The following is a 26,996-nucleotide window of genomic DNA, read 5'->3' as shown; positions in this document are numbered from 1 at the left end:
TCAGCAAGTTTGGAGTAGGGTGCAGTCATCTGTATATTAAGAAAGAGGTGGGGTGCCTGGGTGGCTCTGTCGGTTGAGCGTCCCAACTTCGGCTCAGGTAATGATCTCACAGATCATGGGTTCAAGCCCCACGTCAGGCTCCGTGCTAACAGCTAGCTCAGAGCCTGGAGCGTGCTTCAAATTCTGTGTCTCCTTCCCTCTCTGACCCTCCCCTGCTCATTCTCTCTCTCTCAAAAACAAATAAAACATTTAAAAAAAATTAAGAAAGAGGTAATGCAGGTAGCCACTATCAGAGAGCCTCATCTACCAATACTCTCCCCACTATCACAAGAGAGCCTTCAAGAACTTCTTGTGACCATATGTGGCACATAATACCTATGAAAAATGCTATTTTCTCTGCCAGGAATATATTACCTTCTTCTTTGCTTAACCCTTTTTACTCTGAAGCTCACTTGTAAAGCTTTCTCTAAAATATCTTCTTGAGCCCCCTCCAAGCTGTCCTACCTGAATATCCTGTGCTTTCTTTATCACAGCCCTTTAATATAGTGTAACACTGGGGCGCCTGGGTGGCTTAGTCGGTTGAGCGTCTGACTTTTGCTTGGGTCATGGTCTCGCGGTTTGTGGGTTCGAGCCCCGCGTCGGGCTCTGTGCTGGCTGCCAGCTCAGAGCCTGGAGCCTGTTTCAGAGTCTGTATCTCCCTCTCTCTCTGACCCTCCCCTGTTCACGCTGTCTCTCTCTATCCTAGAAATAAATAAAAATATTAAAAAAAAACAAAAAAAACAAAAAAACCCCCCAAAAAACACAGTGTAACACTGCCAGACTGTACACTGCTTAAAGGCAAGGTTAAAGTCTTTTGTCTCTGAAGCTCTCACACATAACAGAGTAGCACTGCTACACATAGCTGGTGCTCTCTAAAGAGCTGGTAAATAAATGACCTCAACATTACGAAATAAAAAATTACTTTCAGCGTTGGGTGAGAGTACTTAAAAATGTTTTGTAAAGTTACTATCTAAGGAGCTGTTTTGAAAACACACTTTATAATTAATTAAAATTATATTTTACACTAATTAAAACTGTTATAACTGTTGAATAAATACCTACTCTCTGCCTCTTAAGGGAAAAAATTTCAACTGTCCTCAGATGAGGCAAGGCCACATATATATTTGTCAACAAAACCTTTTTTTTTCTTCTGAAGTTGATTATGGAGTTTATGTAACTATTAGACTCACTGGAGATTCCTGGTGTATGGGCTCAGACTCCAGGTTGCCTTGGCCTTCAGCATGCTCATTAAGGTTAGCTGTTTCACTGCTGCTGGTGCTGAGGCTGCAATAATCTGTAGCACCATTTACAAGAATGCTGTGTGGGCTACTGCACCAATTTAATTGATTATTATGGTTTTCCAGTTCTTTCATCTCCATCAGTTTCATTTGCATCTGTCAACACAAAGTAGAAATACAAAACAGGATTTATTACTAGAAAGACTCAAAATATAAAAATAGCTATACACTTAGACTCAGCCAAAGATAAATTTGCTTCCATTAAGGAGAATTCTCTGGGGATGCAGTATGACTTAGAGAGGTTTAAGTAATCCATCCCAGAAAGTTCTCCTGAAATTCCAGTATATGTGGATTTGTTTTTGTACATCTTTTGAAGGTTTCAAGAATTTTGACTCAAATATTTGCATTTTGGTGTCCTTTAGATAAAATAGGGGGAAAGGTCAGGGTATTAGGAAGAAGATAGCAAAGTAACAGAGCAAGAAGAGATTTTGTGATGAAGCTTTGGGAGAAATAAAGGAAGCTGAGGGAGAGCACACAAGGGTTTAGAGCTATCCACACTCCTATTACGAAGGAGAGGAGTGAAGACGAAGGTAAAATAAACTACTGTCCTATGTTCTGGCATTATTTATTAATGGGCTAGAGTCCTAGGAAGCGGTCTCTAAATCTAAGCTATTCTAAATATGTTAAATAAAATAAAAAGTATTTTGGATTTCAGTATCCATGTGACTTTATATTTCTGGAACAGTTGGGGTACACGGAGGCAGAATTCAATAAACTGTAATCTTCAGTATTAAAAGAAAAAGGTGGGGACCAGAAGCAGGAAAAAAATGCTTATTGATACCAACATCTATAATAAAGAAAAAGAAATTAACAAATATCTCAAACAAACTTAAGAGAGGGCAGAATCAAAATAGGTTTCTAGTTGGGACACCCGGGGGGGGCTCAGTTTGTTGGGTGTCCAATTTCGACTCAGGTCATGATCTTATGGTTAGTGAGTTCAAGCCCCTGTGCTTGACATCGAGCTCTGTGCTGACAGCTTGGAGCCTGGAGACTGCTTTGGATTCTGTGTCTCCCTCTCTTTCTGACCCTCCCCACTTATGCTCTGTATCTCTCTCCTTCAGATATAAATAAACATTAAAAACATTTTAAAAAATGATTCTAGTGAAAAGGAGTAATGAATGGAATTTTACTGAATAGTTCCCATCCTTCATAAAATAATTTTTTTACATTACATTGGAATTCTCTTTGTGTTTTTTTTTCCTAGCAACCATAAAAGTTACCTATTAACATTTCATAAATCAAGTCTTAGTTCCCATAATCTTACTTTCTGCATAAGGTTTTTAAGTTGCTCATTTTGGAATCTGTAATTTACCAAAGGTCTTTTTAGGGTCATAACCTGGGAAGGGAACACTATTTTAGACTGGGAGACATGTCAATCAAGCTCTATAACCTTCAATTCTGTTAGTCAAAGCTTAGTCTCCAAGCTTCCATTTCTTAATCCATAAAGTACGAACTATCTCCACAGATGATTAAGTGAAGCAGAAATTTTTGAAAAAATTCTGTAAAATGTAAAGGTCTGTGTAAACAGCGGACATTGTGTATAAAGTGCCTAGCACTCTGCATTTCTCACTATTATACCAATTACATTTTCCCGTTTCTTTTCCACGAATTCATTCCACTTTTAAAAAGTTAAAGATCTTGGGGCGCCTGGGTGGCTTAGTGGGTTAAGCGTCCGACTTTCACTTAGGTCATGATCTCGCGGTTCGTGGGTTCGAGCCCCGCGTCGGGCTCTGTGCTGACTGCCAGCTCAGAGCCTCAAGCCTGTTTCAGAATCTGTCACTCCCTCTCTCTCTGACCCTCCCCTGCTCACTCTGTCTCTCTCTCTCTCCTAGAAATAAATAAAACATTTAAAAAAAAAAAAAAAAGTTAAAGACCTTGATCTCTTTGAGGACAGAGACCACAACTTTTGCTATCAACTTTGTATGTCCAACATCCAGCACAATGATGTACACTGCAAGTGCTTAATATATGTTCACTGAATGGACATAAGTATTGTGTTTATAAATTTAAACAGTGGGTATCAGTAAGCATATGTATCTACGAAACTGCACTGTATTTAGAATTTAACAATCTAAAATACTATATATTTGTAACACATAGTATACTGTATATTCTTAGTGCTATTGAGTTGTGGCTTATGTATACATTTTTTTACCCTAATCCATAGAAAGAAATAGATTTTACACCCTAACACAGTAAATATATATGTATTTATTTGAATGTGGCTCTCTGTGTACTTATATAAATGCACAGATAGATACATTGATCCACGTGAATAATCTACACACATGCACACACACATACACACACATCTAGTTGTGAAAGTTTCATGATAATACTTATCCTTATTCCATGTAATGCACCCTGATGTTTCCTATTCTGTCTTATTTCATTTTTATTTGTATTTATTTTTTCAAATACAATGCATGTCTTTATTTTTTTGAAACAAAAACAACTGGCATAAGTATATATATGAATGCACAGGCACACAGACAGGTACATCCATGTGCAGACAGAATTCTAAAAGGATACCATGCTGCAAACACTGTTTTCCTCCAGGAGGTAGAATTATCAGACTTCTCACTTTCTATTTTTACAGGTGTACATAGTGTAGTACTCCATTATTAACAATAGTTAATTTGATTTTTTATACATTAAATGTTTGCAATGTATATGAGGAAAACAAATGTGCATGTATAAAATAATTTTATGCTATTTGGATAAAACAATTTTACGTTTATGGGTAAGGCAGTATTTGTCACTGAGTTGGGCACAATCACTGACTATACAGGCCAGGGAGATGTTTTCTGTGGGGACCAGAGGCACAGCTCTCCCCTTGTCCATCCACTTCACAGCTGCCCAATACCTCCTCTGTATTTTCCCATTTCTGACTTTTTTTCTTGTTGCTGACTGAATCTCCTGAAGCTCACAAAATTATCAGGCTGCAAGTATTTGAGGAGTGATAATATGATGCTTATTCACTTCCAGTTATCAGTGGTATCAAGTTGGGTCGGCTTCATGGAGTCTGAAATAATGAACACCTCAGTGATCAGCAGCACCAAAAACTCAAAAGCTCTGAACACTTCAGGACACTCCTACTTTATTTCATTTTTAAAAAATTTTTTATCATGACCATTAAACCAATTTCAATACCCACTACACCTTTACAGTCTAAAATTTAAAACCTTGGAGTACTTGGCTGTCTCAATTGAGAAAGCATGTGACTCTTGATCTTAGGGTCGTGAGTTTGAGCCCCATGTTGGGTGGAGAAGTGACTTAAATAAATAAAAAATTTAAAAATGAATGAATAAATAAGTAAATAAATAAAATTTAAAACCTTAACACTAAAATAATACCCATCATATAGATGATGCAGTGTGTGGGATACTTGCCAATCAATGAGTTTTATATAGGACAATTTATTCCTTACAATTACATCTGAGACAAAAAAATCTTGAACAAAACTAGGCTTTCCTGTGTCTTGCTTTCTCATGCACCTGTTTTCTTCCTTAGTCTCTGCATAAACTTAGAGGATATAGAGGAAATAAAAATCATAGAACTAACACAAGCTCTATCAGAATGCCAGAAACACCTGAATTAAAATAGTATATATATTGTATAAGTAAGATACAAAGACTTAAACCCAGAGGTTTTTTTGCTTTTTCTTACCATAAATACAAGGTAAGAAGATAAAAATACAGCAAATCACAAAAATTTTCTTCAATTATTCCTTTTACCAGAAAAGCTATAGTTTGGCTTTAAAGATCAATTGAAGTCTCAGGATAATTTATAACTGCATTTTCATTTTTATAGACCAATGGGAAAATACTGCCTTTTGTGGGAAAGACACATGTCATTCAGTCAAAGGTGAAAAATTGGTATTTTTTTTCTTTTCTTGTTTAAGTTTTTAATTTTTTACTTATTTTTATTTTTTAAGTAAACTCTACAACCAATATGGGGCTTGAACGTATGACCCCAAGATCAAGAGTCCCATGCTCTACTGACTGAGCCAGCCAGATGCTCTGATATGTTTGTTTTTAAGGTTTGGAGATCAGATGCAAGGATATAATGCCTTCCACAGATCCCAAATATCTTCTGGCACACTGGTAGTATATTTTGCTGAGATTATTTTCCTTGCTCAGAAACACTGTTTTTATTTTCTCAGTAATAATTTATAATATCCAGAGTCCCTTCTACTTTTCTCATTCATGCTTCTTCCTTTGAAAGAATTCCTCTTTCAAAAAACTCAAAGAAAATGAAAAGACAAGCCAGATATGGGGAGAAATTATTTGTCAATCTAATATATGATAAAGAACCTATATCCAAAATATATTTTTAAAAATTCTTGTAATTTCATAATAATTAGACAGACAATCCAATTTTTTCAAATGGGCAAAAGACTTACACAGACATTTCATCCAAGAGGATTTACAAATGGCTAATAAGCATATGAGAAGATGCTCAACATTACTAGTCATTAGAAAAACGCAAATTAGAAACTATGAGACACCACTTCCCATGTACTGGAATGATTATAATCAGTTAGACAATAAAAGTGTTGTTAAGATAGTAGAGAAACTGGAACCCTCATATATTGCTAGTGGGAATGTGAAATGGTACAGTGACTTTGGGAAACAGTTTGGCAATTTAAAGGATAAAAAAAATTTTTTTAATGTTTATTTGTTTTTGAGAGAGACAGTGCAAGTGGGGGGGGGGGGCGGACAGAGAGAGAGGGAGTCACAGAATCTGAAGCAGGATCCAGGTTCTAAGCCATCAGCACAGAGCCTGATATGGGGCTCGAACTCATGAATTGAGAGATCATGACCTGAGCCAAAGGCGAACACTTAACCAACTGAGCCACCTGGACACCCCTAAAGTTAAAAGAGAAAATTTAAACAAAACTTCACAATATAACCAACTATTCCATATCCAAGAGAAAGGAGAACACATATCCATATAAAGAATTATATGCAAATGTTCAAAGCAACATTACTCATTATAATAGCCAATAGGCAGAAAGAATCCATATGTCCATTAATCCGTGAATGGATAAACAAATACTTTTTAAATATACAATGAAATAAATGTTGATACATGCTGCAACACAGATGAGCCTCCAAAACATTATGCTTGTGAAGGAAACCACATGAAAAAGGCTGCACAACATTTGATTTCATCTACACGAAGTGCTCATAAAAGCCAACCTATAGAGGTAGAAAGGAGATTAGTAATTACTTAGGGGTAGAAGTGGGGACTCACACAAATGGGCACAAGGGATCTTTTAGAAGTGATAGAGATGTCCCAAAACTGGATTGTGATGTTTGAACAATTCTAAATTTACTGAAAATCACTGAATTGGACCCTTAAAACCTGTGAGTTTTATGGTATATAAATTACCTCAAAAAAACAATTGTTAAAAACATTCAAAGAAGAAATTTTAAAGAATATTCATTCAGCGGGTAGCAGTATCACTAGGATAGCTTTCTTTTGGGTTATCTATATATTGAGTACATACACAGGGATAAGAACTATCCTAAAGGATAAGAGAAAAAAAATGTGTAGTTCCTAGATCAAAAGGCTCAGTCTGCTTGGGGAGACAGACACATAAACAAATATTTAGGGGAAAATGTTATGAATGCTGTAACAGAAGTAGAGTCCAATAAAGGCAGGGTACAGAAAATGGTATAAAGAAACAAGAGGTTAAGCTATGTTTTGCAAGATGAGTGAATGGGTATTCATCTACAAGAGAGGGGAAGGAAGTATACTAAGGGTAGGGCTTTATCACACATAATAATTAACTGAGAACACTGGACTACATGTTAGAAGATCTGGATTCTAGGCTGTGGCTCCTTTTTCAAAGCCTAGGTACCCAGAGGCGAGTTACTTAATCTTCCTTGGCTTCAGTTTGTTCAAATTCAAAATGAAAAGAATGAGCTACATGATCTCTCTGTTCCTAACTATCTTACTATCATTCTATAAACTATTATTTCCCATTTAGGAAAGCCCAGAAATAACAAAGCAAGAGATCTATACTCTGGACTCACACAACATGGTATGTTTATCTACATAAAGAACAATTTCCTAATAAAAAAAATAAAGGTCTCCAAATGAGCAAAACTCGTTTTAAGATTAGAATCCCAAAAGGGAAGACACGGCATTGTTATTTACAAAAATAAGCAACACTTAAGCAAGCATTTATGTACCAAACACTATGCTAAAATGTCTCACAGTATTTAAACCTTTACATTGCATTTAATCCTTACAACAGACCTAAAAGGTAGAAGTATTGTTAATTTTCCAATTGTAAAGACGAGGAATCTGATACTAAGGTGATTTATACAGTTAAGTGGCAGATCCAGCACTTAAACCTAAATCATGTAACTACGATACCCATACTCTTAACCAGGACTTCAATGATAATCATCAGACACAAGATGTGTAACCGTCTTAACTTATGACAGGCAACAAGAAACCTATTTGTACAAAATGGATGAAAAATGAGTAACAGACTAGGCAGAGGATAAAGGAACACAGGTATTATTCACTAAGAGGATATGGTGAGGCCCTGTTTAAGAATATTTCTTGCTGCCACAAAGACTTACTGAACTGATTTCCTGTTGTGAATCTTGAAGGTGCTGCTGAAGAGGTCCAAGCTGAGCCTTCCCTGACTCCACACTCTCCTCCAATTCTGCTGTTTCTTGCTGTAAGCGACTCAGCTCCTCCCTAGCTTTGGCCAGTTCTTCCTCATAAGTAGAGATCTGCGATTCTTGACTAGTCAATTCAGCTTTCAGGGATGAGATCTATCACATGCAAATGAATGAGAAGAAAGAGGGATAAAAAAGAGATGTCATTAAAATGTTCCATAATGCCAATATGTTTATTTGTTTACTATTTTGGTGTTTTGTGAAGTATATATATTTGGTATAAAAGGACAATTAGGGGATGAATAGAGGAAACTTGGAAGGTACAGGTACCATACTTTCAGCTAAAATTTAAAAAAGTTGTACATTAAGGGCCCTCTTTCCCCTAATGAGGACCTGTAATTTCTGGATGAACAGTGCTCCAACTTCTTCATGTGCCCCAACTGTTGCTCAGATTGCCACCTAACAACAACAGCAGCAACAATAACAAGCAAAGCATGTTTCCATCTAACACCAGGAAACAAAACTAAGGTATGGATACAGATAGCAGCAAATGGCCAGACTGTACCAGCTGGGCCTCCTCAGCGCATTTCTTTCTAACTTCCTTCAGTTGCTCCTCCAGCTGGGATTTCTGCTCATCCAGTCCATCAAGGAGTTCCTGTACTTGCTGTTTCTGGGCCTGTAGTTTTTGCAGATTAGTATTCTCCCTTTGAACTTCATCTTGGAGATCCTGAAATACAAGAAAGTTAACATTTATTATCTTTGGAGAGAGGGGAAGGTTAAGCTAACAATTTTTAAAGGTTACATTAAGGGAAAATAAAGTCTCATCTTATTCACTATATTGTGTTGGTAGACTAGAGGAAACCTAGCTTTAAATAGAGTCTTTACTTGAGATTTCTTCCCTAGACACCAGGCTTTTAAATCCAATTTGCTTACTCAAATCTGTCCTTCGAGGTCTGATGAGCTTCTTGAACATGTCAAAAACAGAACTCCTGGCATTTCCCTCCTAAATCTGCTTGATCTTCAATCTTCCCCCTCTCAGTTTCTCTGGCCAAAAAGAACAGCATCTTCTGTGACTCCTCTTTCTCTCACATCTCATCTCCAATCTGTCAGCAAATCTTATGGCTTCTTCCTTCAGAATATATCCAAACTGACCATTTTTTCCCCTTCTACCTTGGTCCAGGTCACTTTTATCTCTCTCCTGGATCACTGCCTTCTAACTGGTTTCCCTGCTTCTACCCAGGCTACCTACAGTTTATTTTCAGCACAGCAGCCACTATTAAAAACCGGTGTCAGATGAGTCACTCCTCTACCCAGAACTCTGCATTGACTCCCTATCTCCCTTACTATAAAAAGTCCTCATGGTGGGCCTGTATCTCTCAACTTCATTTCCTACTGCATTCTCCCTTGCTCAGTCACTCTGGGCCTCACTGCTGCTCCTCAAACAGGCTCCGCTCAAGATTTTCCATTGATTACACCTCCTTCATAGAAAGTTCTTCGCCCAGGTATCCATATGGCTCAATCCCTCGTCTCTTTCAAGTCTTTGCTCAACTATAACCTTCTCAGTGAGGCCTTCCTCATCAGCACCAGCACCAGCACTACCATCAGCATCACCAGTACCATTACCACCACCTCCCTTCCCTAAATCTACTTCATATATAGCAATAATTTTATTTATTTTTTAGAACAGCTTTACTAAGATAAACATACTGAATAACTCACCCATTTAAAATGTACAATTCAATGGTTTTGAGTACCTTTACAGAGCTGTGCAGCCATCGCAATTTCTTTTAGAACATTTTCTTCACTCCAAAAAGAAACTCCATACCTACCAGCAAGTCACTCTCTATTTGCTTCCCAATCACCCCAGCCCTAGGCAACCACCAATCTACTTTCCATTTCTAAGAGCTTTGTCTATTCTGGATATGGAGAACCATTCATGCACCCCTAAAAATAACGATACCTTTTTACTAACATACTGTTCAAAGGCCCCTTCAATCATTCCTCAGAATAAGAATCTAAGAACAACAAAAGAAGAACATAGAAGGTTCTGAATTACACATGACTTATACAAAACAAGGACATCTACAATAGCCCTTATAATGTGCTAGGTATTGTTCCAGGCTCCTTACATATATTAATTCATTTATAATCCATATGACTTATCTATGAAGTAAGTACTATGGTTAATCACATTTGACAGATGAGAAAACTGAGGCATAGATGGGCAAGTACTTGTCCAAAGTTACAGTTAGCAGGTGATGGATTCAAACTAGTTTCTGACTCCAGAGTCTGAGCTCTTAATCACTAAGCTGTACACAGTGTCTATAGATTAAATGTCTCACAAGTATACCACTATTTCTCAAATACATGTAGATGCTTCAGTGATTAAATAAAACATTGAACAGCTTTTCATAACTGATTTTTACTTATATTTTCTGAACCAACTGATTAATCTAAAGGTGCAACTACTATCATGCTGCTTTCTTTAAAAAGGTCCTTTAAAAGAGCCAACACAATGGATGATCATGAAACTCTTCTTGTGCATACATTCCATGAGTCTATGTGATCACAGATTCATAATGGTAAGCCACAAGTATTTTATCATTAGTTTCCCAGCATGCCTAAATTTTTTCATGCCTAAATTTTTAACCTTGCCTATACTGTTAAGTGAATCATATTCAAAATGAAGATATTGTTTTAGATATGCACGTGGGATTGGCCCTCAATAAATACATGCTAGTTTTCATTGTCCTTTCCTTGACTCATGCTTTGCTTTTCTGCCTTTGTTTCTTCCTATTACAAACATCCAACTTTATTAAAAAAAAAAATTCATGGCAAAGGAGATTTCTTTAATCACTCTGCTATAAAATATATAATGGCTCCCTCTTATCTGTAAGATAAAGTAAAATTGCCTACAAGATACATTAGAACCTTTAATACTGGGCCCCATGTTATCCTTTCTCTTCTACTACCCTCTTCTCCTTATGTTCATCAGTGCCCCAGCCTCAATAGACCATCTTCTTTCTCCAATATACTTCAATGTCCCTGTTTTGCCTTTTGCCTAAGCCATTTCTTCTTCTATGAGTGCCCTTCCATACCATGGTTATCTGGAAACCCTATGCATGTAATGATAATTACAAAGTTTCTAGTACCTGGTAGAAACTATTGGAAAATGTGCCTGAGGTTGATAGAAAGAAAGAATTTTAGGTTCTTTTAACATGCTGTGAAAAGCTTCACCCTGCATTTAAACTGTAAGTATTAATAGTAGCCTCAAACTGACCTATGATAAGTGCTTTTTGTTAAAATAACTCTTAAGTTTCTGTACTGGTGCAATATTTTTATAGTCTATAGGCCAAGACTTATCTGACATTTAGAATTTCCATTACTGTATACGGAAATAATCTTTAGTGCTTTAGCATTTTACTGTGACATATACCTTTCCTGTATTTTAAACTTTTATATTTGTGTTTTTTACATAATATTATGTAGTACTGTTTTTTTGTTTGTTTGTTTTTTTGTTTTTTTTTTTTTGAGACAGAGAGAAAGGGAGAGTGAGCAAGTAGAGGAGAGGAGGAGAGGGAGAGAAGGGGACAATCTCCAGCAGGCTCTATGCTCATCCTGGAGCCAACACAGGGCTCAATCCCACGAACCATGAGATCATGACCTGAGTCAAAAGTAAGAGTGGGATGCTCAACCGACTGAGCCACCCAGGTGCCCCTATGCACTATTCTTACTCTTCAGGAAGACAGAATAACAGCTTCACTTTAACACAGTAACTTGAGAAACTCCAGTGGATTGAAAATTTCTTATAAGTCAATTATAAAACATTTTTAAAATGCCACCTGCAGCTCTAAAGTAATTTTTTATTGGTTTGAGAATATGATCCATAATAAATACCTTACTTTGGTGTTAAAGGTATCATTATACACTTTATATATATATAAAGTATGATATGCTGGTCTAAAAAGCATTTTTTATGAATCCTGTGGAAATTTTTTTTTCTTTTTCCCCTTAATTAAAAATGTTCAGGGGTGGGGAAAGGAAAAAAAAATTAGTTACCTATTCCCATCCTCAAATATTCTAACTTCCCACCCTCTCTCAACTTCCTGCCCCATCCCCCCAAATTTTGGACTTGATCTCCAATAATATCTAATCTTTATAAATAGATGTAATTTTGAGGTCTCTTTTATTATGACTCTAATTAAAAATAAAATTTACCTTAAAAGGGTATGTAATATAAGAAAATGTCTAGGACATAATGCCAATTTTTAAAAGTTGAATACAAAGGCATGTACAGTATAATCACAAAGAAATATAAAACTGTTTACGTATATTCATTAAAAATATAGCAAAATGTTAACAATGGCACTCTCTTGTTGAAATTGTAGGGTTTTTTCTTTTTATACTTTTCTATAGTTTACAATTTATTATGAACCAATATTATTTTCATAATCCAAAAATATCAAGTCTGCAGTTTAAGTATCATATATGTCTGGTGGTTTCACACCAGTATAAAAATATTCAGATGTGACTGAATTTTTATGTAAGAGCTAACAATAGTAGGATTAATGCTGGTTTCCTTTAATAAACTGAACTATTTTTCAAAACTAGTATTTTTAGTGAGCCACTTTGAATACAACCTTAGAAGATAAGTTTACGCAAGAGGAAAGGGAATAAACAAGCCAATATAATATTTACTCATTCTTGACCTTTCTCTTCCACAGAACAAAGTCACTCAAATTTCCCAGCCTCATTTCTTAGCTACAGTAAAAAGACACTTAGTAACACAAAAGTATAGACCTCAAGGGAAAGGTTACTGAGAAAATACCTCACATTAGTGATATCTAAGCTGGAGAGATGTCCACATCAAAACTAATTATAATTAATGTTTCTCCATGTCTATTTCTAAATATGATAAAAGATCTCCTTAAAAATTCCAACATTAGTTCATACACAAAAGCATCTACTTTTTCAGTAAGCAGATTTAAAATGATTAATTTGCACAAAAGCAAAATGAACAGATGCAAACATACACACTATAAGAACAAGAATCAAATTTCACTGCAAAATTACTTGTAAGTTGTCCACCACTGTAATGCAATTTCCACATCAACATCAGTATCCAGATATCCTTGGCTATCTTATTTTCGTAAAGATTTGCTTATCCTGAGACTAAGTGAAGGTAACAGATGCAAATCTCCTTCCTTACCCATTCCCCACCCCTCCAAGCCCCCCACCTCCTCTTCGACCAGGGCAGTGGCAGGTTCTCCTAAGCAAACGTTATTTTCCACTAAACTAGGATAATTGAGTCTCAACTTTAAGGTAGCCCTTTGGGAAAATCATCTTCTGATTCAGTGCACAACCTCAGCACTATCAAATCCCATTCCATAAAGTGACTAAAGGCATTTGCAGAAGCCTTCCTAGTTATGCTCTACTTTCTGTGATCATGCTCTACTTGCCTATCTGTTCCATCAACAGTAGAAGAAAGGTGAATAGCAGCAATTAAGGAATGGCAAGAATGGAATGAACAAAACTACAGTAACACAGTGCCAAGGTTCGTTTTAGAAAAATACCAAAGCAGTCACATCAAAGGTTCCTCATCACGGAAGGTATCTTGGCTTTATTTAAAAAGAACTTTCAAGGAAAATGGCCTGTTTTCTAGAAATCACACAAAGTACTGAAAATGTTAAACTCATTCCCATCCTTCCACATCCCATGAACTGCTACAAAGGTAGTGAAAAGAGATTTTAAACAAATGAATAAAAACTCTTAGCTACAATAAAAGACAATTCATTTTAGCAACTCAAGTCAACTGCACAACTGAAGAAGTAACTTCAGTATTAAACCTATGAAGTACTAGGGCACCTGGGTGGCACAGTTGGTTAAGTGTCTGACTTCAGCTCAGGTCATGATCTCAGGGTTTATGAGTTAGAGCCCCACATCAGACTCCCTCCTGGCAGTGTGAAGCCTGCTTGAGATTCTTGCTGTCTTCTCCCTCTCCCCTGCTCGTTATTTTCTCTCTCTCAAAATAAATAAATAAAAACCTTAAAAATAAATAAATAAACCTGTGAAGTATTAACAACATGAATGCATGTGCATCTATTTCATATAAAAATAGAGTAAAATATAAACAAAAATACAACTAACATGAATAAAACACTTACTTAAAAACCCCAAAGCATATATAGACATGTATTTATATTAGAATATCTATACCTGAAGAATTATTAAAAAGAAGTAGGGGAATTTTAAGTATTTTAGAAATCTTATAAAAATGCTATTGAATTGATTTTAAAAATTCTATAGACTAATACAAAACTAGAAATAATCAGGTACATTCATTATATTGGCCTAATTTTCAAAATGGAAGTTACAGGAGTATTTTTTTTCAAGTTTATTTATTTATTTAAAGAGAGCGAGAGAGAGGATCTCAAGCTGGCCCTGTACTGTCCTTGTGGAGCCTTACAAAGGGCTACATCTCACAAACTGTGAGATAATGACCTGAGCCAAAATCAAGAGTTCCATAGTTAACCAAATGAGCCACCCAGGCACCCCAGGAATATTCTTTCTTATTTTATTTCATTTTTTTAATTTTTAATTTTAAGGGAGACAGAAACAGAAAATGCGCACACAAGTGCACGCGCGTGTGCACACACGCACACACACGAGCAGGGGAGGGGCAGAGAGAGAGAATATCAAGCAGGCTCTGCCCTGGCAGCACAGAGCCAATGTGGGACTTGAACTCAGACTGTTAGATCTTGACCTGAGCCGAAATCAAGAGTCGGACTCTTAACCGACTGAGCCACCCAAGCACACATCTTTTTTGTTTTTAATGTTTATTTATTTGAGACAGAGGAAGAGAGAGAGCATGAGCGCACGAAGGAAAAGGCAGAATGCAAGGGAGAGAGAGAAAATCCCAAGCAGGCTCTGGGCTTATAGCACTGTTGGGCTCAAACTCATGAACCGTGACATCATGACCTGATCCAAAATCAAGAATTGGACCCTTAACCAACTGAGCCACTCAGGTCCCCAGGAGTATTCTTAATATAAAAAAAAGTATCAACTATAGAGCAAGATGTTTAGGTCAAAGAACAGAAAGGCAGTCTATTAAATTAGGTGGGTGTTAGAAAACCTCACCAACAGCCTGCCTTTATTTCCCAATCATATGCTTCCCAGCATGTTCTAAGAGCATTATCGCTAGGAAAAGAACGTTGAGCTCATGTATCTAATTTTACTTCCACCCAAAATAAGTCATTCCTCTTCATCTAAGAAAAAAAAAACTAAGTGATTAAAATTAAGAAAAATGGACAATTACTATGAATACTGAACCTTTACTGATAAAGTATAAATAAGCGGGAGCTTCTTTCGCATGAGAATAGCATAAACAAATATGAAATGGAGAAGTCTGACTGTTTATGATACCTACCATGCTCCCAATCCTTTCTGTCTAGGATTTCTGGGTGTGTCTTGTTCTATTTTACAATTTTATGCATAAAACTGAAGTTTACTCATTTCTATTGTCGATAGCTTCCTTAAATTTATCTCCATCTAATAATATATTACCAACTATACTGAAAGATCTGTTCCAAGGTACAATTTCTTAGCTTAAGGAGTTTACTAGAGAGGCTGGAAGATACTGGAATCATACACACTACACTAGCATAATAAGATAACAAACTGGACATACCATAAAAAGTGAAGACACACTCCTCTGGGAGTTCCAACATAGGAAAGACTGATGTAGACTAAGGGACAGAGAAGGAAAAGTTTTATTTAGAGAAGTGGTGGGATTTGAGCTGGGCTTTAAGGCAGGGAAAAATTCACCTAAGCAGGGGGATAGGGCGCATTCTAGATCAGAGCAATAAAGATATAAGTGTGGGAACAAGACAGAGAATATGTAAGGCACACAGTTTAGAGCCAAACAATAAAAAAACAAGTAGTACAGGAAGAGGATTTGTATCTCATCTTTTTTTTCTACCTCCAATACACCCATGAGATAGGACATCCTCTAATCATTAACTGCGGCAGTGGACAGCAGTAAAGATTTTCACATCTGAGAGCCATGATACTAAAACTGGTGGAAGCAGAAAAGCAAGAAGAGGAAAGGCAAGAAAAGCACTTATGGTCTGACTTCAAAATTTCAGATGTTAGGTAATAAGGATGGCAATAATGAAAAAGAAAACACTGACAGAAATAGGAAAGTCCAAAATCGAAGCCAATTTTTTTTTTTTTTCAACAAAATGAGACTCATTTCAGACACACTGACTTTGAAATGATAAACACCAAAAAGTCTAACTGGAGATGTGAAGCTGGAGAGCAGAGGGCTTGACAAATATTTGGGAGTCACCAGCATATGGATGATAGGGACATAGAAAAGGAAGGAAACAAGGTGGGAGCAGGTATCAGTCAATCTCTGGCAAAGACAACAGAAAGCAAAGGGTCAGAGAGACAGGAGAATATCTTGAGGACCAAAATTCAAGAAAGCAGGAACCAATGAAGGAAAGACCAATAGATTGAGTCATAAAATTATTCCTGGTTCTGGGAAGAAAAATTAAAGCACAGTGGTATGGGCAAACAGCAGACTAAACAGGATTACTGAAAGGCTAGAAAGAGGGAAAAAATGGCAAAAGAAAGAAAGAGAGGGAGGGAGAGAGGGAGAGAGGAAGGGAGGAAAGGAAAGGAAAGAAAGGAAATCAGGTTGGGCACTAAAGTGGCAGCAATAGCATAAAAAATAACAAAAAAGGTATTTTCAAATTGGTGAGTCCTGTGTGCAGACAGCCGTAAGTGGAGACAGGGGTCAGAGAAGGAAGAGCGTGATGATAAAGGAGGGATAGGTAATAAGGAGATGACAGCAGGGTATAGAATACTACTACTAATCAGAACATTTACTGAACTCTTACCTACTACCAATCACTCTGTCGGGCCCTGTAACTGCATCACCTCATTTTATTCCTACAGTAACTCTAAGTGTTTGGTATTTTTATTATCCTATGTTACAGAATAGAAAACGAATATGTAGTGATTATATTACTTACAAACCGATCAAGAGCTAGAATCAGAAATTGAATTTAAGTTTGTCTGATACCAAGCTATTCCTACAAACTTCCAGGCAACACTGACGAAAGCACACATGAGAGTACATTCCTAATTTGTTTACTCAGAAGAAAAATTTTGATAAAATTGTATGTAGGCAGCTTAAGGTAGGAAAGAATGTGGGTTTGCTTTCTCTCCTTAACAAACAAAAGCCCAAATCATGTCTATTTCAGATAGAATGGCCTTTTATAGATTTTTCCCATTGGATTACTTTGGGCCTAATTTCTCCCTAGAATTTGATAAACTAGAAAGACTGCTAGTTTATCATATGTGTTAACAGTGATTATTTCAGGAAATAAAATTTGAAGTTAATTGCTTTGATTTTCAAGAAAAAAATCTTGAGCTGAAAGTTTTCAAGATGGTAGTTCATAGGATTATGGACAGGAAACAAAAATTTAGAAATTAATTACATAGCAGATTTTATAATTTACCTGTATTAGGAAGACTACAGAGTTGCCAAACAAAAAAGAACTAGTCTTTTTGCACTGGTCACATGTCAATTTGGTTTCTGCGCTTGAGATATGAGCTCATATAATTACTATCTATAACTATAAATATGGAGAAAAGCAATCAAGTTTGGATTGGTCAGACATTCATTAATGGGTCAAAATTCCCTTACTTTTCTCCTGATATCTTTGTTTTGACATTTCTCATTAGCACCTACCTTAGAAAGTGGGGTCAGAAAGCAGTGAAGTTCAGGGTCAAGTGGGGGGCTCAGCTGGCTAAGCGTCCAACTGAGGCTCAGGTCACGATATCATGGTTCATACGTTCAAGCCCTACATCAGGCTCTGTGCTGACAGCTTAGAGCCTGGAGCCTGCTTCAGATTCTGTGTCTCCCTCCCTTCCTCTCTGCCCCTCCCCTACTCACGCTTGGTCTCTCTCTCTCTAAAATAAACATTAAAAAATTAAAAAAAAAAGTGAAGTTCTTTAATTTTGCTATTAATTAATAACTCTAGCAAATTGCCTTTTGCCAGAGAAATTAGAAAATAAAGAACTAGGACCTGGAAATAACTTAAAGATTTTAATTATCCATCTTATTCCTTAGTCTGTGCTTCATTAATGTATAAATCAGAGTTAACCAGCAGGTATGAAATCTTAAGACTTCTTGATGAGTTTTCTTGGGCTTCAGAAAATTAAAAATAATCACTAAAATGAAAAGTTTCAGTTACATGTAGATGTCACTTATCCATGTCATTCTTAATCTAGTAATCTAGTGTCTCGTTACCATGTATAATACAGAGATACCTGCTTGGGGTGGAATGAGTAATGAATCTACTAATATAAAGCTTTAATCAAATGTTCTTTTTTCAATGAACTTATGTTCAAACATTACAACTTTGTCTATACTAAGCATGCTCCAAGTTACCTTTTATTTACAGCACCTGATGCAGAAAAATTAAATAATTTAGACTCCCTCTGCCTATCAGACATTTTGGATTTATCAAAGCTTAAGATTTAACATATACCCTATCATTATCTCTAAGTGAAAAAGAAAAAAAATGAAGAAATTTTGACTGATAACAAAACTTCTAAAATGATAAGAAATCAATTTTCATGGGGATAGCCCATCGAGCCTGAAAGGAACAATATAAATTTCAATATTGTTCCAAACTAGCCTTTTAAAAATTCCCCTCCTTAAACGATGCAGTAGAGAAAAAACAACAAGTAGATGTACACAAATAACAAGATATTGCCTATTGCAAAAACCTTTGTACTTTGAAACACTATCTGGCTAAACTTAGAAGCTGTCCAGTATTATATCAGTAGTTACATCTATCTCTTCAGATTGAGGAAATTTATAGATTATTTGATCTTTCATTCTTAAGCTATTTTCAGCAAGAATTGCTTAAAGCCTGTGACTCTTTGCATTTCCTAAGAAGCTCAAAAACTGCACAAAAATAATGTAATTGAGGTAACCACCCCTCATTTCATTAACACAAAAGGAAATATACTAGTGATGATCTCTTGACTTTTCCATTACCTTTAGGAAAATTCCAGTATATGTGATAAATGTAGTAATCTAATAAAATAACCAACTGTAACAAGAAGTTCTCTTTGGCTTCTTCCTCAATATGTCAGTAAATCATTCTCCCCAACCAGGCATAGTCCACCTGATAGATAATCTCTGGTGTATGTCCTACATCAAAATGAAACAATGTATCTACTAATTTAGAGCTTTCATCCATTTAAAACTATCAGCACAAGGAGGGAAATCCAACATACAAGTAACATGTTTTAAAAGGCCCATCCATGAGCTCTTACTGGCAACTGATAACGGTGCTTCTATGTCCAACCTCCTGTATGCACTGGTATAGCATTCAGAAAACAGTGCCCCAAAAACATGGTCACATGCATTGTTTACTGCTCTAAATGCAACACTGCCCACATTTTTAATGTTTGAAATACCCCTTTTTGTATCATTTCTTAATCAAAACCTGAGGTTTTATTATCTTTTCTATTTGTAAAATGATGCTATTTAACACAGCACTTGGTGAAAATGAATTAAATCTCTTTATGCTAAAGTTTAAGATACCCTGGCTAATAAGTAACTTACAAAATGCTATTTAAAATTGTTTCATATCAGTTCCCATCCTACCAGTATTATGAGAAACAGCCCTTTAAAAATACTAGGTCTCCTAGACAGCAAAATTTCATATTCATAAAAACCAATTTGCATTTTGATGATGATGGTGGTGATAATGATGATCTCACTCATTTAATTTCATTGGTGTAATAATATTTACATCGTAAGTCATTCAAACCTACCTTTAATAATATAATATGTAGGCAAATACTATCTTAAAAATACTTTCAAAACTAGAAATTTATGCTGAAAAATACTGCTTTCTCATTGCAGTGTAATCTTTGTAGGCCAGAATTCAGAGAAAAACAATAATTTTGCAAAAGGCAAATATTTATATAACATAAATAACAGGTTTTCCCTAGCCCTACTCATCAATACCACAACCATCACATAGTAAATGACCCTATATATTTAAAATTAATCTTCCTAAATCAGAAATAGAATACTCAGTTTTACAGTTCACTTACCTGAACCTCGCTTGTCCTCTGTTTAATAGTATCTTCTTTCTCCTTAAGGTCCTGTTCCACGTTATTCTTTTCCCTAGAAGACCAGCAAACAATGCAAGAATATTTGAGAACATCAGCTACAGCCGGTATGGTTATCCATCCTCCTAATCCTGAATCGCTTTTTAAATACATAGTGAAACATTCAATTTTTAAGTGAAGGGCAGATTTTTCCACCCTCTTTTAATTATTTATGGAATAGAAATCAATATAAGCTCTGTTTGTAAAAAAAAAAAAAAATGCTTTCTCACTAAAATGTGGTGAAAAGAGAATAGATTAAAAAAGGAAGAGGAGAAAAATATTCAATGAAACACTCAGGTTTCACTGATCTCACTGTTGCTATGGAAATAATGTCCAATGAAATTTGCTGGTGAAAAAAAGGAGGGGTTGCATCAGCTCTGTAAGCTTAACCCTTAAGTACCACTGGCAAATCAAATGAAAATGGCTAATAGAAATAGCCCACAATATTAAGGAAAAGGACATTTACTGAAGTGTTAATTTCCCCTTAAATCACTGGTGTGTACCAATTTTAGAATGAAACAACATAGAGAAAATGGTAAGACTGTCAATACACAGGCCATTTGCTCTATCAAATAATGCTCTGCTTAAAAAAGCTATTTTAGGACGACTTATCAATTCCAATTGATCAAGCACATAAAACAATGTATACTAAGTAAAAATAGAATCACATGAGCATTTATCTCTTTCTATATTCTTCAGATCAAACATACTAGGATCCACTTTTACTTTGAAATACCATTATCTATATTCTCATATGCTTCCATCAGAGCTAGATTTCTAATGAATGAGTCCTAAACAACCTTGGATTCAGAATTACAATATAAAGCTATTTCTTTTGATGTAATAAGTTTAACTGCCTGGTGGTATTGAACTCACACACACTGACTTGTTCCCTTCACTTTTTCTTTTCTTTTCTACAAAGTGAGAGAGAAATCCTTAGAATTCTGAAGCAATACATTTTTGGAGTGGGTGCAAAGGTAAAAGAAGGCCACATGAAGAAGGGAGGAGGCATTCACTAAGTCCTCCAGACTAGTACTGCAGAGTTCCTCCTTAAAGCCTCAGGACTGTATTTCAGTTTCATCCCAGACATCACCCAACATAAGCTCAGGCACCATTAAGCTATAGCATAAAGGAGAGTGGGAAAATTATACCAGATGAGATACCTAAGGGACAATGTTAATGCTACATTTCTATTTCTCACCTATTTGAGGTGATATTTTAAATGTAGAAAAAAAATCAACTCTTTTGGAAATGTAGGCACAATGTTCCTAAGATTTTTAAGGGAGAAAAAAAGCACGAGAATAAAAGCTATTTGTATTCTGTTACTTTTAAACACTTGAGATGGCTCACTAACCGCTTGTCAGATGGGTCACAATGTGGGTCATGACGTCGTGGAGATTTTAAACAGTTCCTTACCTTTCAAATCATTTTGGCAACCCATTCCTCCCATACCTCAATCTACTTATTATGCAAAGGTCATCCCCCACTTTCAACCCCTTATAAAATTAGGTAAAATCAAAAAATAGAAATCACAGGAAGAAAAATCTAAATATACCACACATATTCTGCAGGCTCAACCTTGGAAATTTTTTCTCTCCTTCTTATATGAGCAGAAGAGTGCTTTCATTCCTGCTGCAGCATGTCAGAGATAAGTCACATGAAAAACTAGCCCCCTTCCCAATCCCAAATTCTCAGAGGCATTCCACACGAGGTCAGTATCAATTCTGCTCCTTGTTTCTGACAGTAGCTAATAACAAAAATAGAAAACATCACACAGTATGGTAGACCAGCAATGTACCCACTAATGTGTGTTTGTATTCAATCCTTTCTGCTTCTCTGTTAACTGCTATTACTGACAGGGTTTGCTCAAAGATCAAGTGTGCAGGCAGGAAAATAGGGCTGCAAGAAAGCAGTGAGCTGGCAATGTATCCAAGAGAGAAGAAAAAGAGAGCTAAAAACAAAACAAAACAAAAAGAAGCTCACTTGGTGAAAAAGAAAAAACAATTAGAAAGGACTGTCACCTCTAACCAGCAAATATAGTCTATGTTTGGGTAAAATGAAGTTTAGAAGGTACAAATTTTTCTTCATAATTTTGGGTGTGGGAGTGACGGCAGCAGTGGTGATATCTCCAAACATATCATGAAGACCATTTCAAATTATATAATAAATATGGAATTTTAATTACTATGAGGTGTTAATTCTCATAGTACTGAGATCAGTAAAATCTTTTGATCCACTTTAATCTAGTAAAATTATAAAATCAAGTAGTACACATTACTAAAGAGAAAATTTTAAAAAATAAAATCAGTTATACTACTTCCATAAAACCATCACAATTGAAAATCTATCCTATAAACCAGACTAAAAATCAAATAATTTTCTCATTAACTTAGATTATAATTTCAAGGATGCTAAATTGTTATTCTGTGGTATTCCACAGACTCTACTTTTATAGTTATCCTTCTCATTTCAGGCAAGTAAAAATACCTAAATACATTTAGGGGCACGAAGGTGCTTAGTTAGGTACTTGATCATATTTCTTACATTCTCCTTGCTTTCAAATAACATCTCCTTTTTTTCTACAGATGATGGATATATAACTACACAAAGCATTCTATTTAACATTAGCAACTTAATAACTTAATTCTTTTCAAGATTCTGTGTCACAATAAAAAAGTATTTATACGCAGTTTCCTAAGAAGTCCACCAATATATGTGGATAAGACAGATTTAAGATGTATTTCAAAAGTAGGTGTGTGACCATTTTGCCCAAAGCACTACTCACCTTGGATGACAGAAAAAGCTATAGCCTTCAGCTTAGTAACTTCCAGAAGGGAAAAGAAATGATTCTACACACTTTGTATTTTAGACCATCTCTCTGACTCAATTCACTCCCAAGATGCTGGCACATCCTAAAGAATCCACAAATACCAAAGCCATAAAGAAAGGCTGGGAAATAGGGCTCACTGGTTTCCAAAAGCTGCCAGTTCTGATTCGATGGAACCTATCTGAACCATCAAAAAAAGCAAACCCAAGCTAAGCTTTCAAAAGCCTGAAGCTGGTAACTGTATAAATCTACTATGAAGTAATCAAAAACTATTATCAAGGACAAACAGGTTAGGGGAACCTGTGTCCATGCAATTCACTTTCATTTTTCTAGGCTCTGTTTATGGGAAGAAGGGAGTGAGCCATCTGTCTTAATTTTGATATAATACCAACACTGTCAGAGAAACAGGATTAAGTCACCTTCAAAGCCCTTCCCAGAAACAGTTTTATGTCTTTCTTCTGAATATAAATATCCATTCTTTGCTAACCAGAGAGCAATAAAGAACAGAAACCAGTTGGAAACTAAAAATCAGTTAGTTAGAAACTCACAAAGGTAACTTTTTCAATCCTGAAACTTATTTACAAAAATCTTTTTGTGGGACACCTGGGTGGCTCAGTTGACTGAACGTCTGACTCTTGATTTCAGCTAGATCATGATCCCAGGTCATGGCACTGAACCCTGTATCAGGCTTGGTGTTGAATGTGGAACCTGCTCAAGATCTCACCTTCTCTCCCTCTGCCCATCTCCCCCACTTGCACTATAGAATAGAATAGATAGAATAGATAGAATAGATAGATAGAATAGAATAGAATAGAATAGAATAGAATAGAATAGAATAGAATAGAATAGAAAAATGAGTAAAATAAAATAAAATAAAATCTTTTGGGGCACATTTTGAGCTTTTATTATTAAGCAGTTTAACTGCCAATAAGTCTCTCTATCAAGCAAACACAGAAAAGCAAGTTTTTCTCATTATTCTTGTTACTATTCTCATTACTACAGTAGTATTCAGTAAGGCATCTAGGCCTTATGGAGAACAAGAAAACAGGACTAAAAACCAGGAACTAAGATTCTAACCTGGCTCTGCCATGAAATTGTTTTTCATTTCTTGTGTTTTTTTTACTCCGATTTTCACATAACCTTTCACATAAACTCCTCAGCCCTAATTTTCATTATGCAGATTTGCAAGGTAAAATGTACAACATATCATGTAAATAGGGAAAAAAGCAGGCATTGAGCCTATGCTGTGCTTGCTTTTTACTGATAACATTAACATTACTTAGAATTTTAAATGACATTGATGGAGTGACTTTTAAATTTGTTAAAAGGAATTATGGGTTGCAAAACACTGATCTAATGTATAGAATGTATAATCACTAAAATCTCTGCCCCCCAAATCTTGCCTAATATTCAAATAACTACCCTACTTGAGAAACTCATTATATGGTTTTCAAAGCATAAGATTTGGCATAAAATAGTCCAGAATTCAAATATTAGCTCCAACACAGGGCATCTTACTTAAATCACTATAGTAACAACTATTTGTTCTGGCTGACCTTCCCTTCTCTTAGAACCCAGCAATCCTTCTTTTACGAGACTGCTCCTCTCTTTCCCCCTCAACTATCACCTTTTTGCCCATACAGTTCAAGTAGAAGCCGCTACCTTTTTACAGATTCAACCTTTCCGAGCAATGACTGGCCAGGGATTGGCTCCTGACCAAAGCTTAACCAGTCACAATACACCAGCTCACCATCACAGGGATTATTCAAGAACAGGCTCATGACCAAAGACAAGGCAGACAGGACCTTTATTTAGGATGCCTTCATTTGGAACTAATAGAAAAATATGATGGGGTGCTGGGGTGGCTCAGTTGGTTAAGTGTCGAACTCCTGATTTCAGCTCCAGTTGTAATCTCACGGTTCAGGAGTTTGAGCCCTGCCCATTGGGCTCTGTGCTGACAGCACAAAGCCTGCTTGGGATTCTCTCTTTCCCTCACTCTGTCCCTCCTGCACTTGTGTGAGTGCACACATGCTCTGTCTCTATCAAAGTAAACTTTAAAAATAAATAATAAAATAAAAATTCATTAGAAAACTATTATTGCCACTATCGCATCTACTAGTACTACCTTTACAACAATAACTGCTGCTGCTGCTGCTACTACTACACTACTAATTATGGAAACTAGAATTTATTAAGCATTTAATACATGACAGATGTTATGTGATAAGCACTTTACATGGATAATCTCATTCATTCTAAGGAATAATTATCCTGTGAAATGATGAAGGTGGGCAAATGTGAGTCCAGGAGCTGGGCATATTTGCTGTCCCTGCCTAATGAGTAATAAAATTTTCACATAAAAAAGCTGAGGTGAATGGCAGGCAGGCAGAGACTTCCCAGTAGGGCTCAGGCTCTGGCTCCTTTCACCCCTTGTGATGGTTAATTTTATGCATTAACTTGGCTAGGACATGGTACCCAGGTATTTGGTTAAATACCAGTCTGACTGTTGCTATAGAGACTTTTTTTAGGCGAAATTAATATTTAAAACAGTAGACTGAATAAATTACTCAGCACAGTATGGGTGGGCCTCACCCAATCAGTTTAAGGCCTTAAGAGAAAAAAATAAACCTGATGTTCCCCCAAGGAAGAGAGAATTCTATCTCCAAAATGTCTTTGGACTTGGGCTGCAACATCAACTCTTCCCTGAGTCTCCAATCTACCGGCCTGTCCTACAGATGTCAGATTCACCAGCTCCCACAACTATAGAAGCCAATTCCTCAAAATAAATTGAATATAATATCTACTTTATACATCATATATAGGGGTTGTTGCAAGGAGTGAAAAAGAATATACATAACAGAACTCCCTATACAACTTTAAGACCTATCTACTGATTTGACAAATACTGAATCCTACTTACTACATACTTGTCACTGTGCTACACTTTAGAGATACAAAAAACAACGAGATAGGTATCTGCCATTAGCAATGTATGTGAGGGATTTGGCAGAAAAATATAAAAAGAAAATCACAATGCAGTGTAATGGGTGCTAGAACAGTGTAATGGGGCAAACACAAGGTACTGTGGGAACACAGAAGCTAAGTACCTGACTCTCCTTGGAGAGGGTCAGAAAAGGTTTGCTCAGTTAATCAGTGAAGGCAGGATCATTAACTGCAAAATAAGCTGCACAGATAGTAAGTGTATGTATATCAGCAGAAATTACTCCAGCATTACTCCTGGGAATGCTTTGTGAAGAAGGTGAGACTTCAGCTAAGCCCTGAAGGAAACAATGAATATTAGATAGAAAAATGGTATTTCAAAAGGAGGGAGAGCTTATGCAAGAAAGCACATAGGATATGAGTAAAATGGCGGACTAAGAGCAAAAACTAAGAAGAAATCTTCCTAAGTTTAATAAAATACACCAAATCTACAACCGCTGAAGCTCAACAAACTCCAAGCAGGAAAACTCAGAAATCCACACTGAGATACATTATAATAAAGCTGTTGAAAGACGGAATATTGAAAGCAATAAGAAAGACCTGTCACATACAAGGGTCCTCAGTAAGATTATCAGTATGTTTCTCAGCAGAACCCTTGAAGGCCAAAAGGTGTGGGATGACATATGTAGCTGCTAAAACAAAAATGAAAACAAACCACAACTTAACTAAAACACTATCTGGCAAAACTGGCCTTCCAAAATTAGAGTGAAGTTAAGACATTTCCAGATAAACAATGGCCGAGGACTTCCTCACCATGAGATCTGTGGTACAAGAAATGCTAAAGTGAGTCAGGCTGAAATGACAGGATGCTACTAAACCTAAGTAGAAGCCATATGAAAATATAAAAATCTCGGCTCCTGGAGGCTAGACTTCAGAGTGGTGGCGCGCCTGCCGCCATTGTAGCTCCCGGGCGGCTGGGGACCCTGAAAGAGCCGCGCAGACACCGGACATCCGCGCCCCTGGCGGGCTGGGACTCGAGAGGGAAGG

The 26,996-nt window shown here is 36.3% G+C and overlaps 1 protein-coding gene across 1 annotated transcript in view; it reads right to left on the bottom strand.

The window, feature by feature from the left end:
* Window positions 1–20,329, bottom strand: part of LOC120225674 (epidermal growth factor receptor substrate 15-like) — a 52,845-nt gene extending 32,516 nt beyond the window's left edge. Inside the window, exons 1-4 of the mRNA XM_039223858.1 lie at window positions 20,126–20,329; window positions 8,547–8,708; window positions 7,940–8,137; window positions 1,230–1,433 (exon numbers count right to left, since the gene is read on the bottom strand). Of these exons, the coding sequence (XP_039079789.1) occupies window positions 1,230–1,433; window positions 7,940–8,137; window positions 8,547–8,708; window positions 20,126–20,296 (735 nt within the window). The 5' untranslated portion in view covers window positions 20,297–20,329. The remainder of the gene's footprint in view (window positions 1–1,229; window positions 1,434–7,939; window positions 8,138–8,546; window positions 8,709–20,125) is intronic.
* Between the last annotated feature and the right edge of the window lie 6,667 nt (window positions 20,330–26,996).

Source organism: Hyaena hyaena, unplaced genomic scaffold, assembly GCF_003009895.1.
Source record: "Hyaena hyaena isolate Hyena2069 unplaced genomic scaffold, ASM300989v1 scaffold_1469, whole genome shotgun sequence".
Lineage (NCBI taxonomy): Eukaryota > Metazoa > Chordata > Mammalia > Carnivora > Hyaenidae > Hyaena > Hyaena hyaena.
Note: the sequence above shows the minus strand (reverse complement) of the source record. Positions and strands in the feature narration are given on the sequence as shown.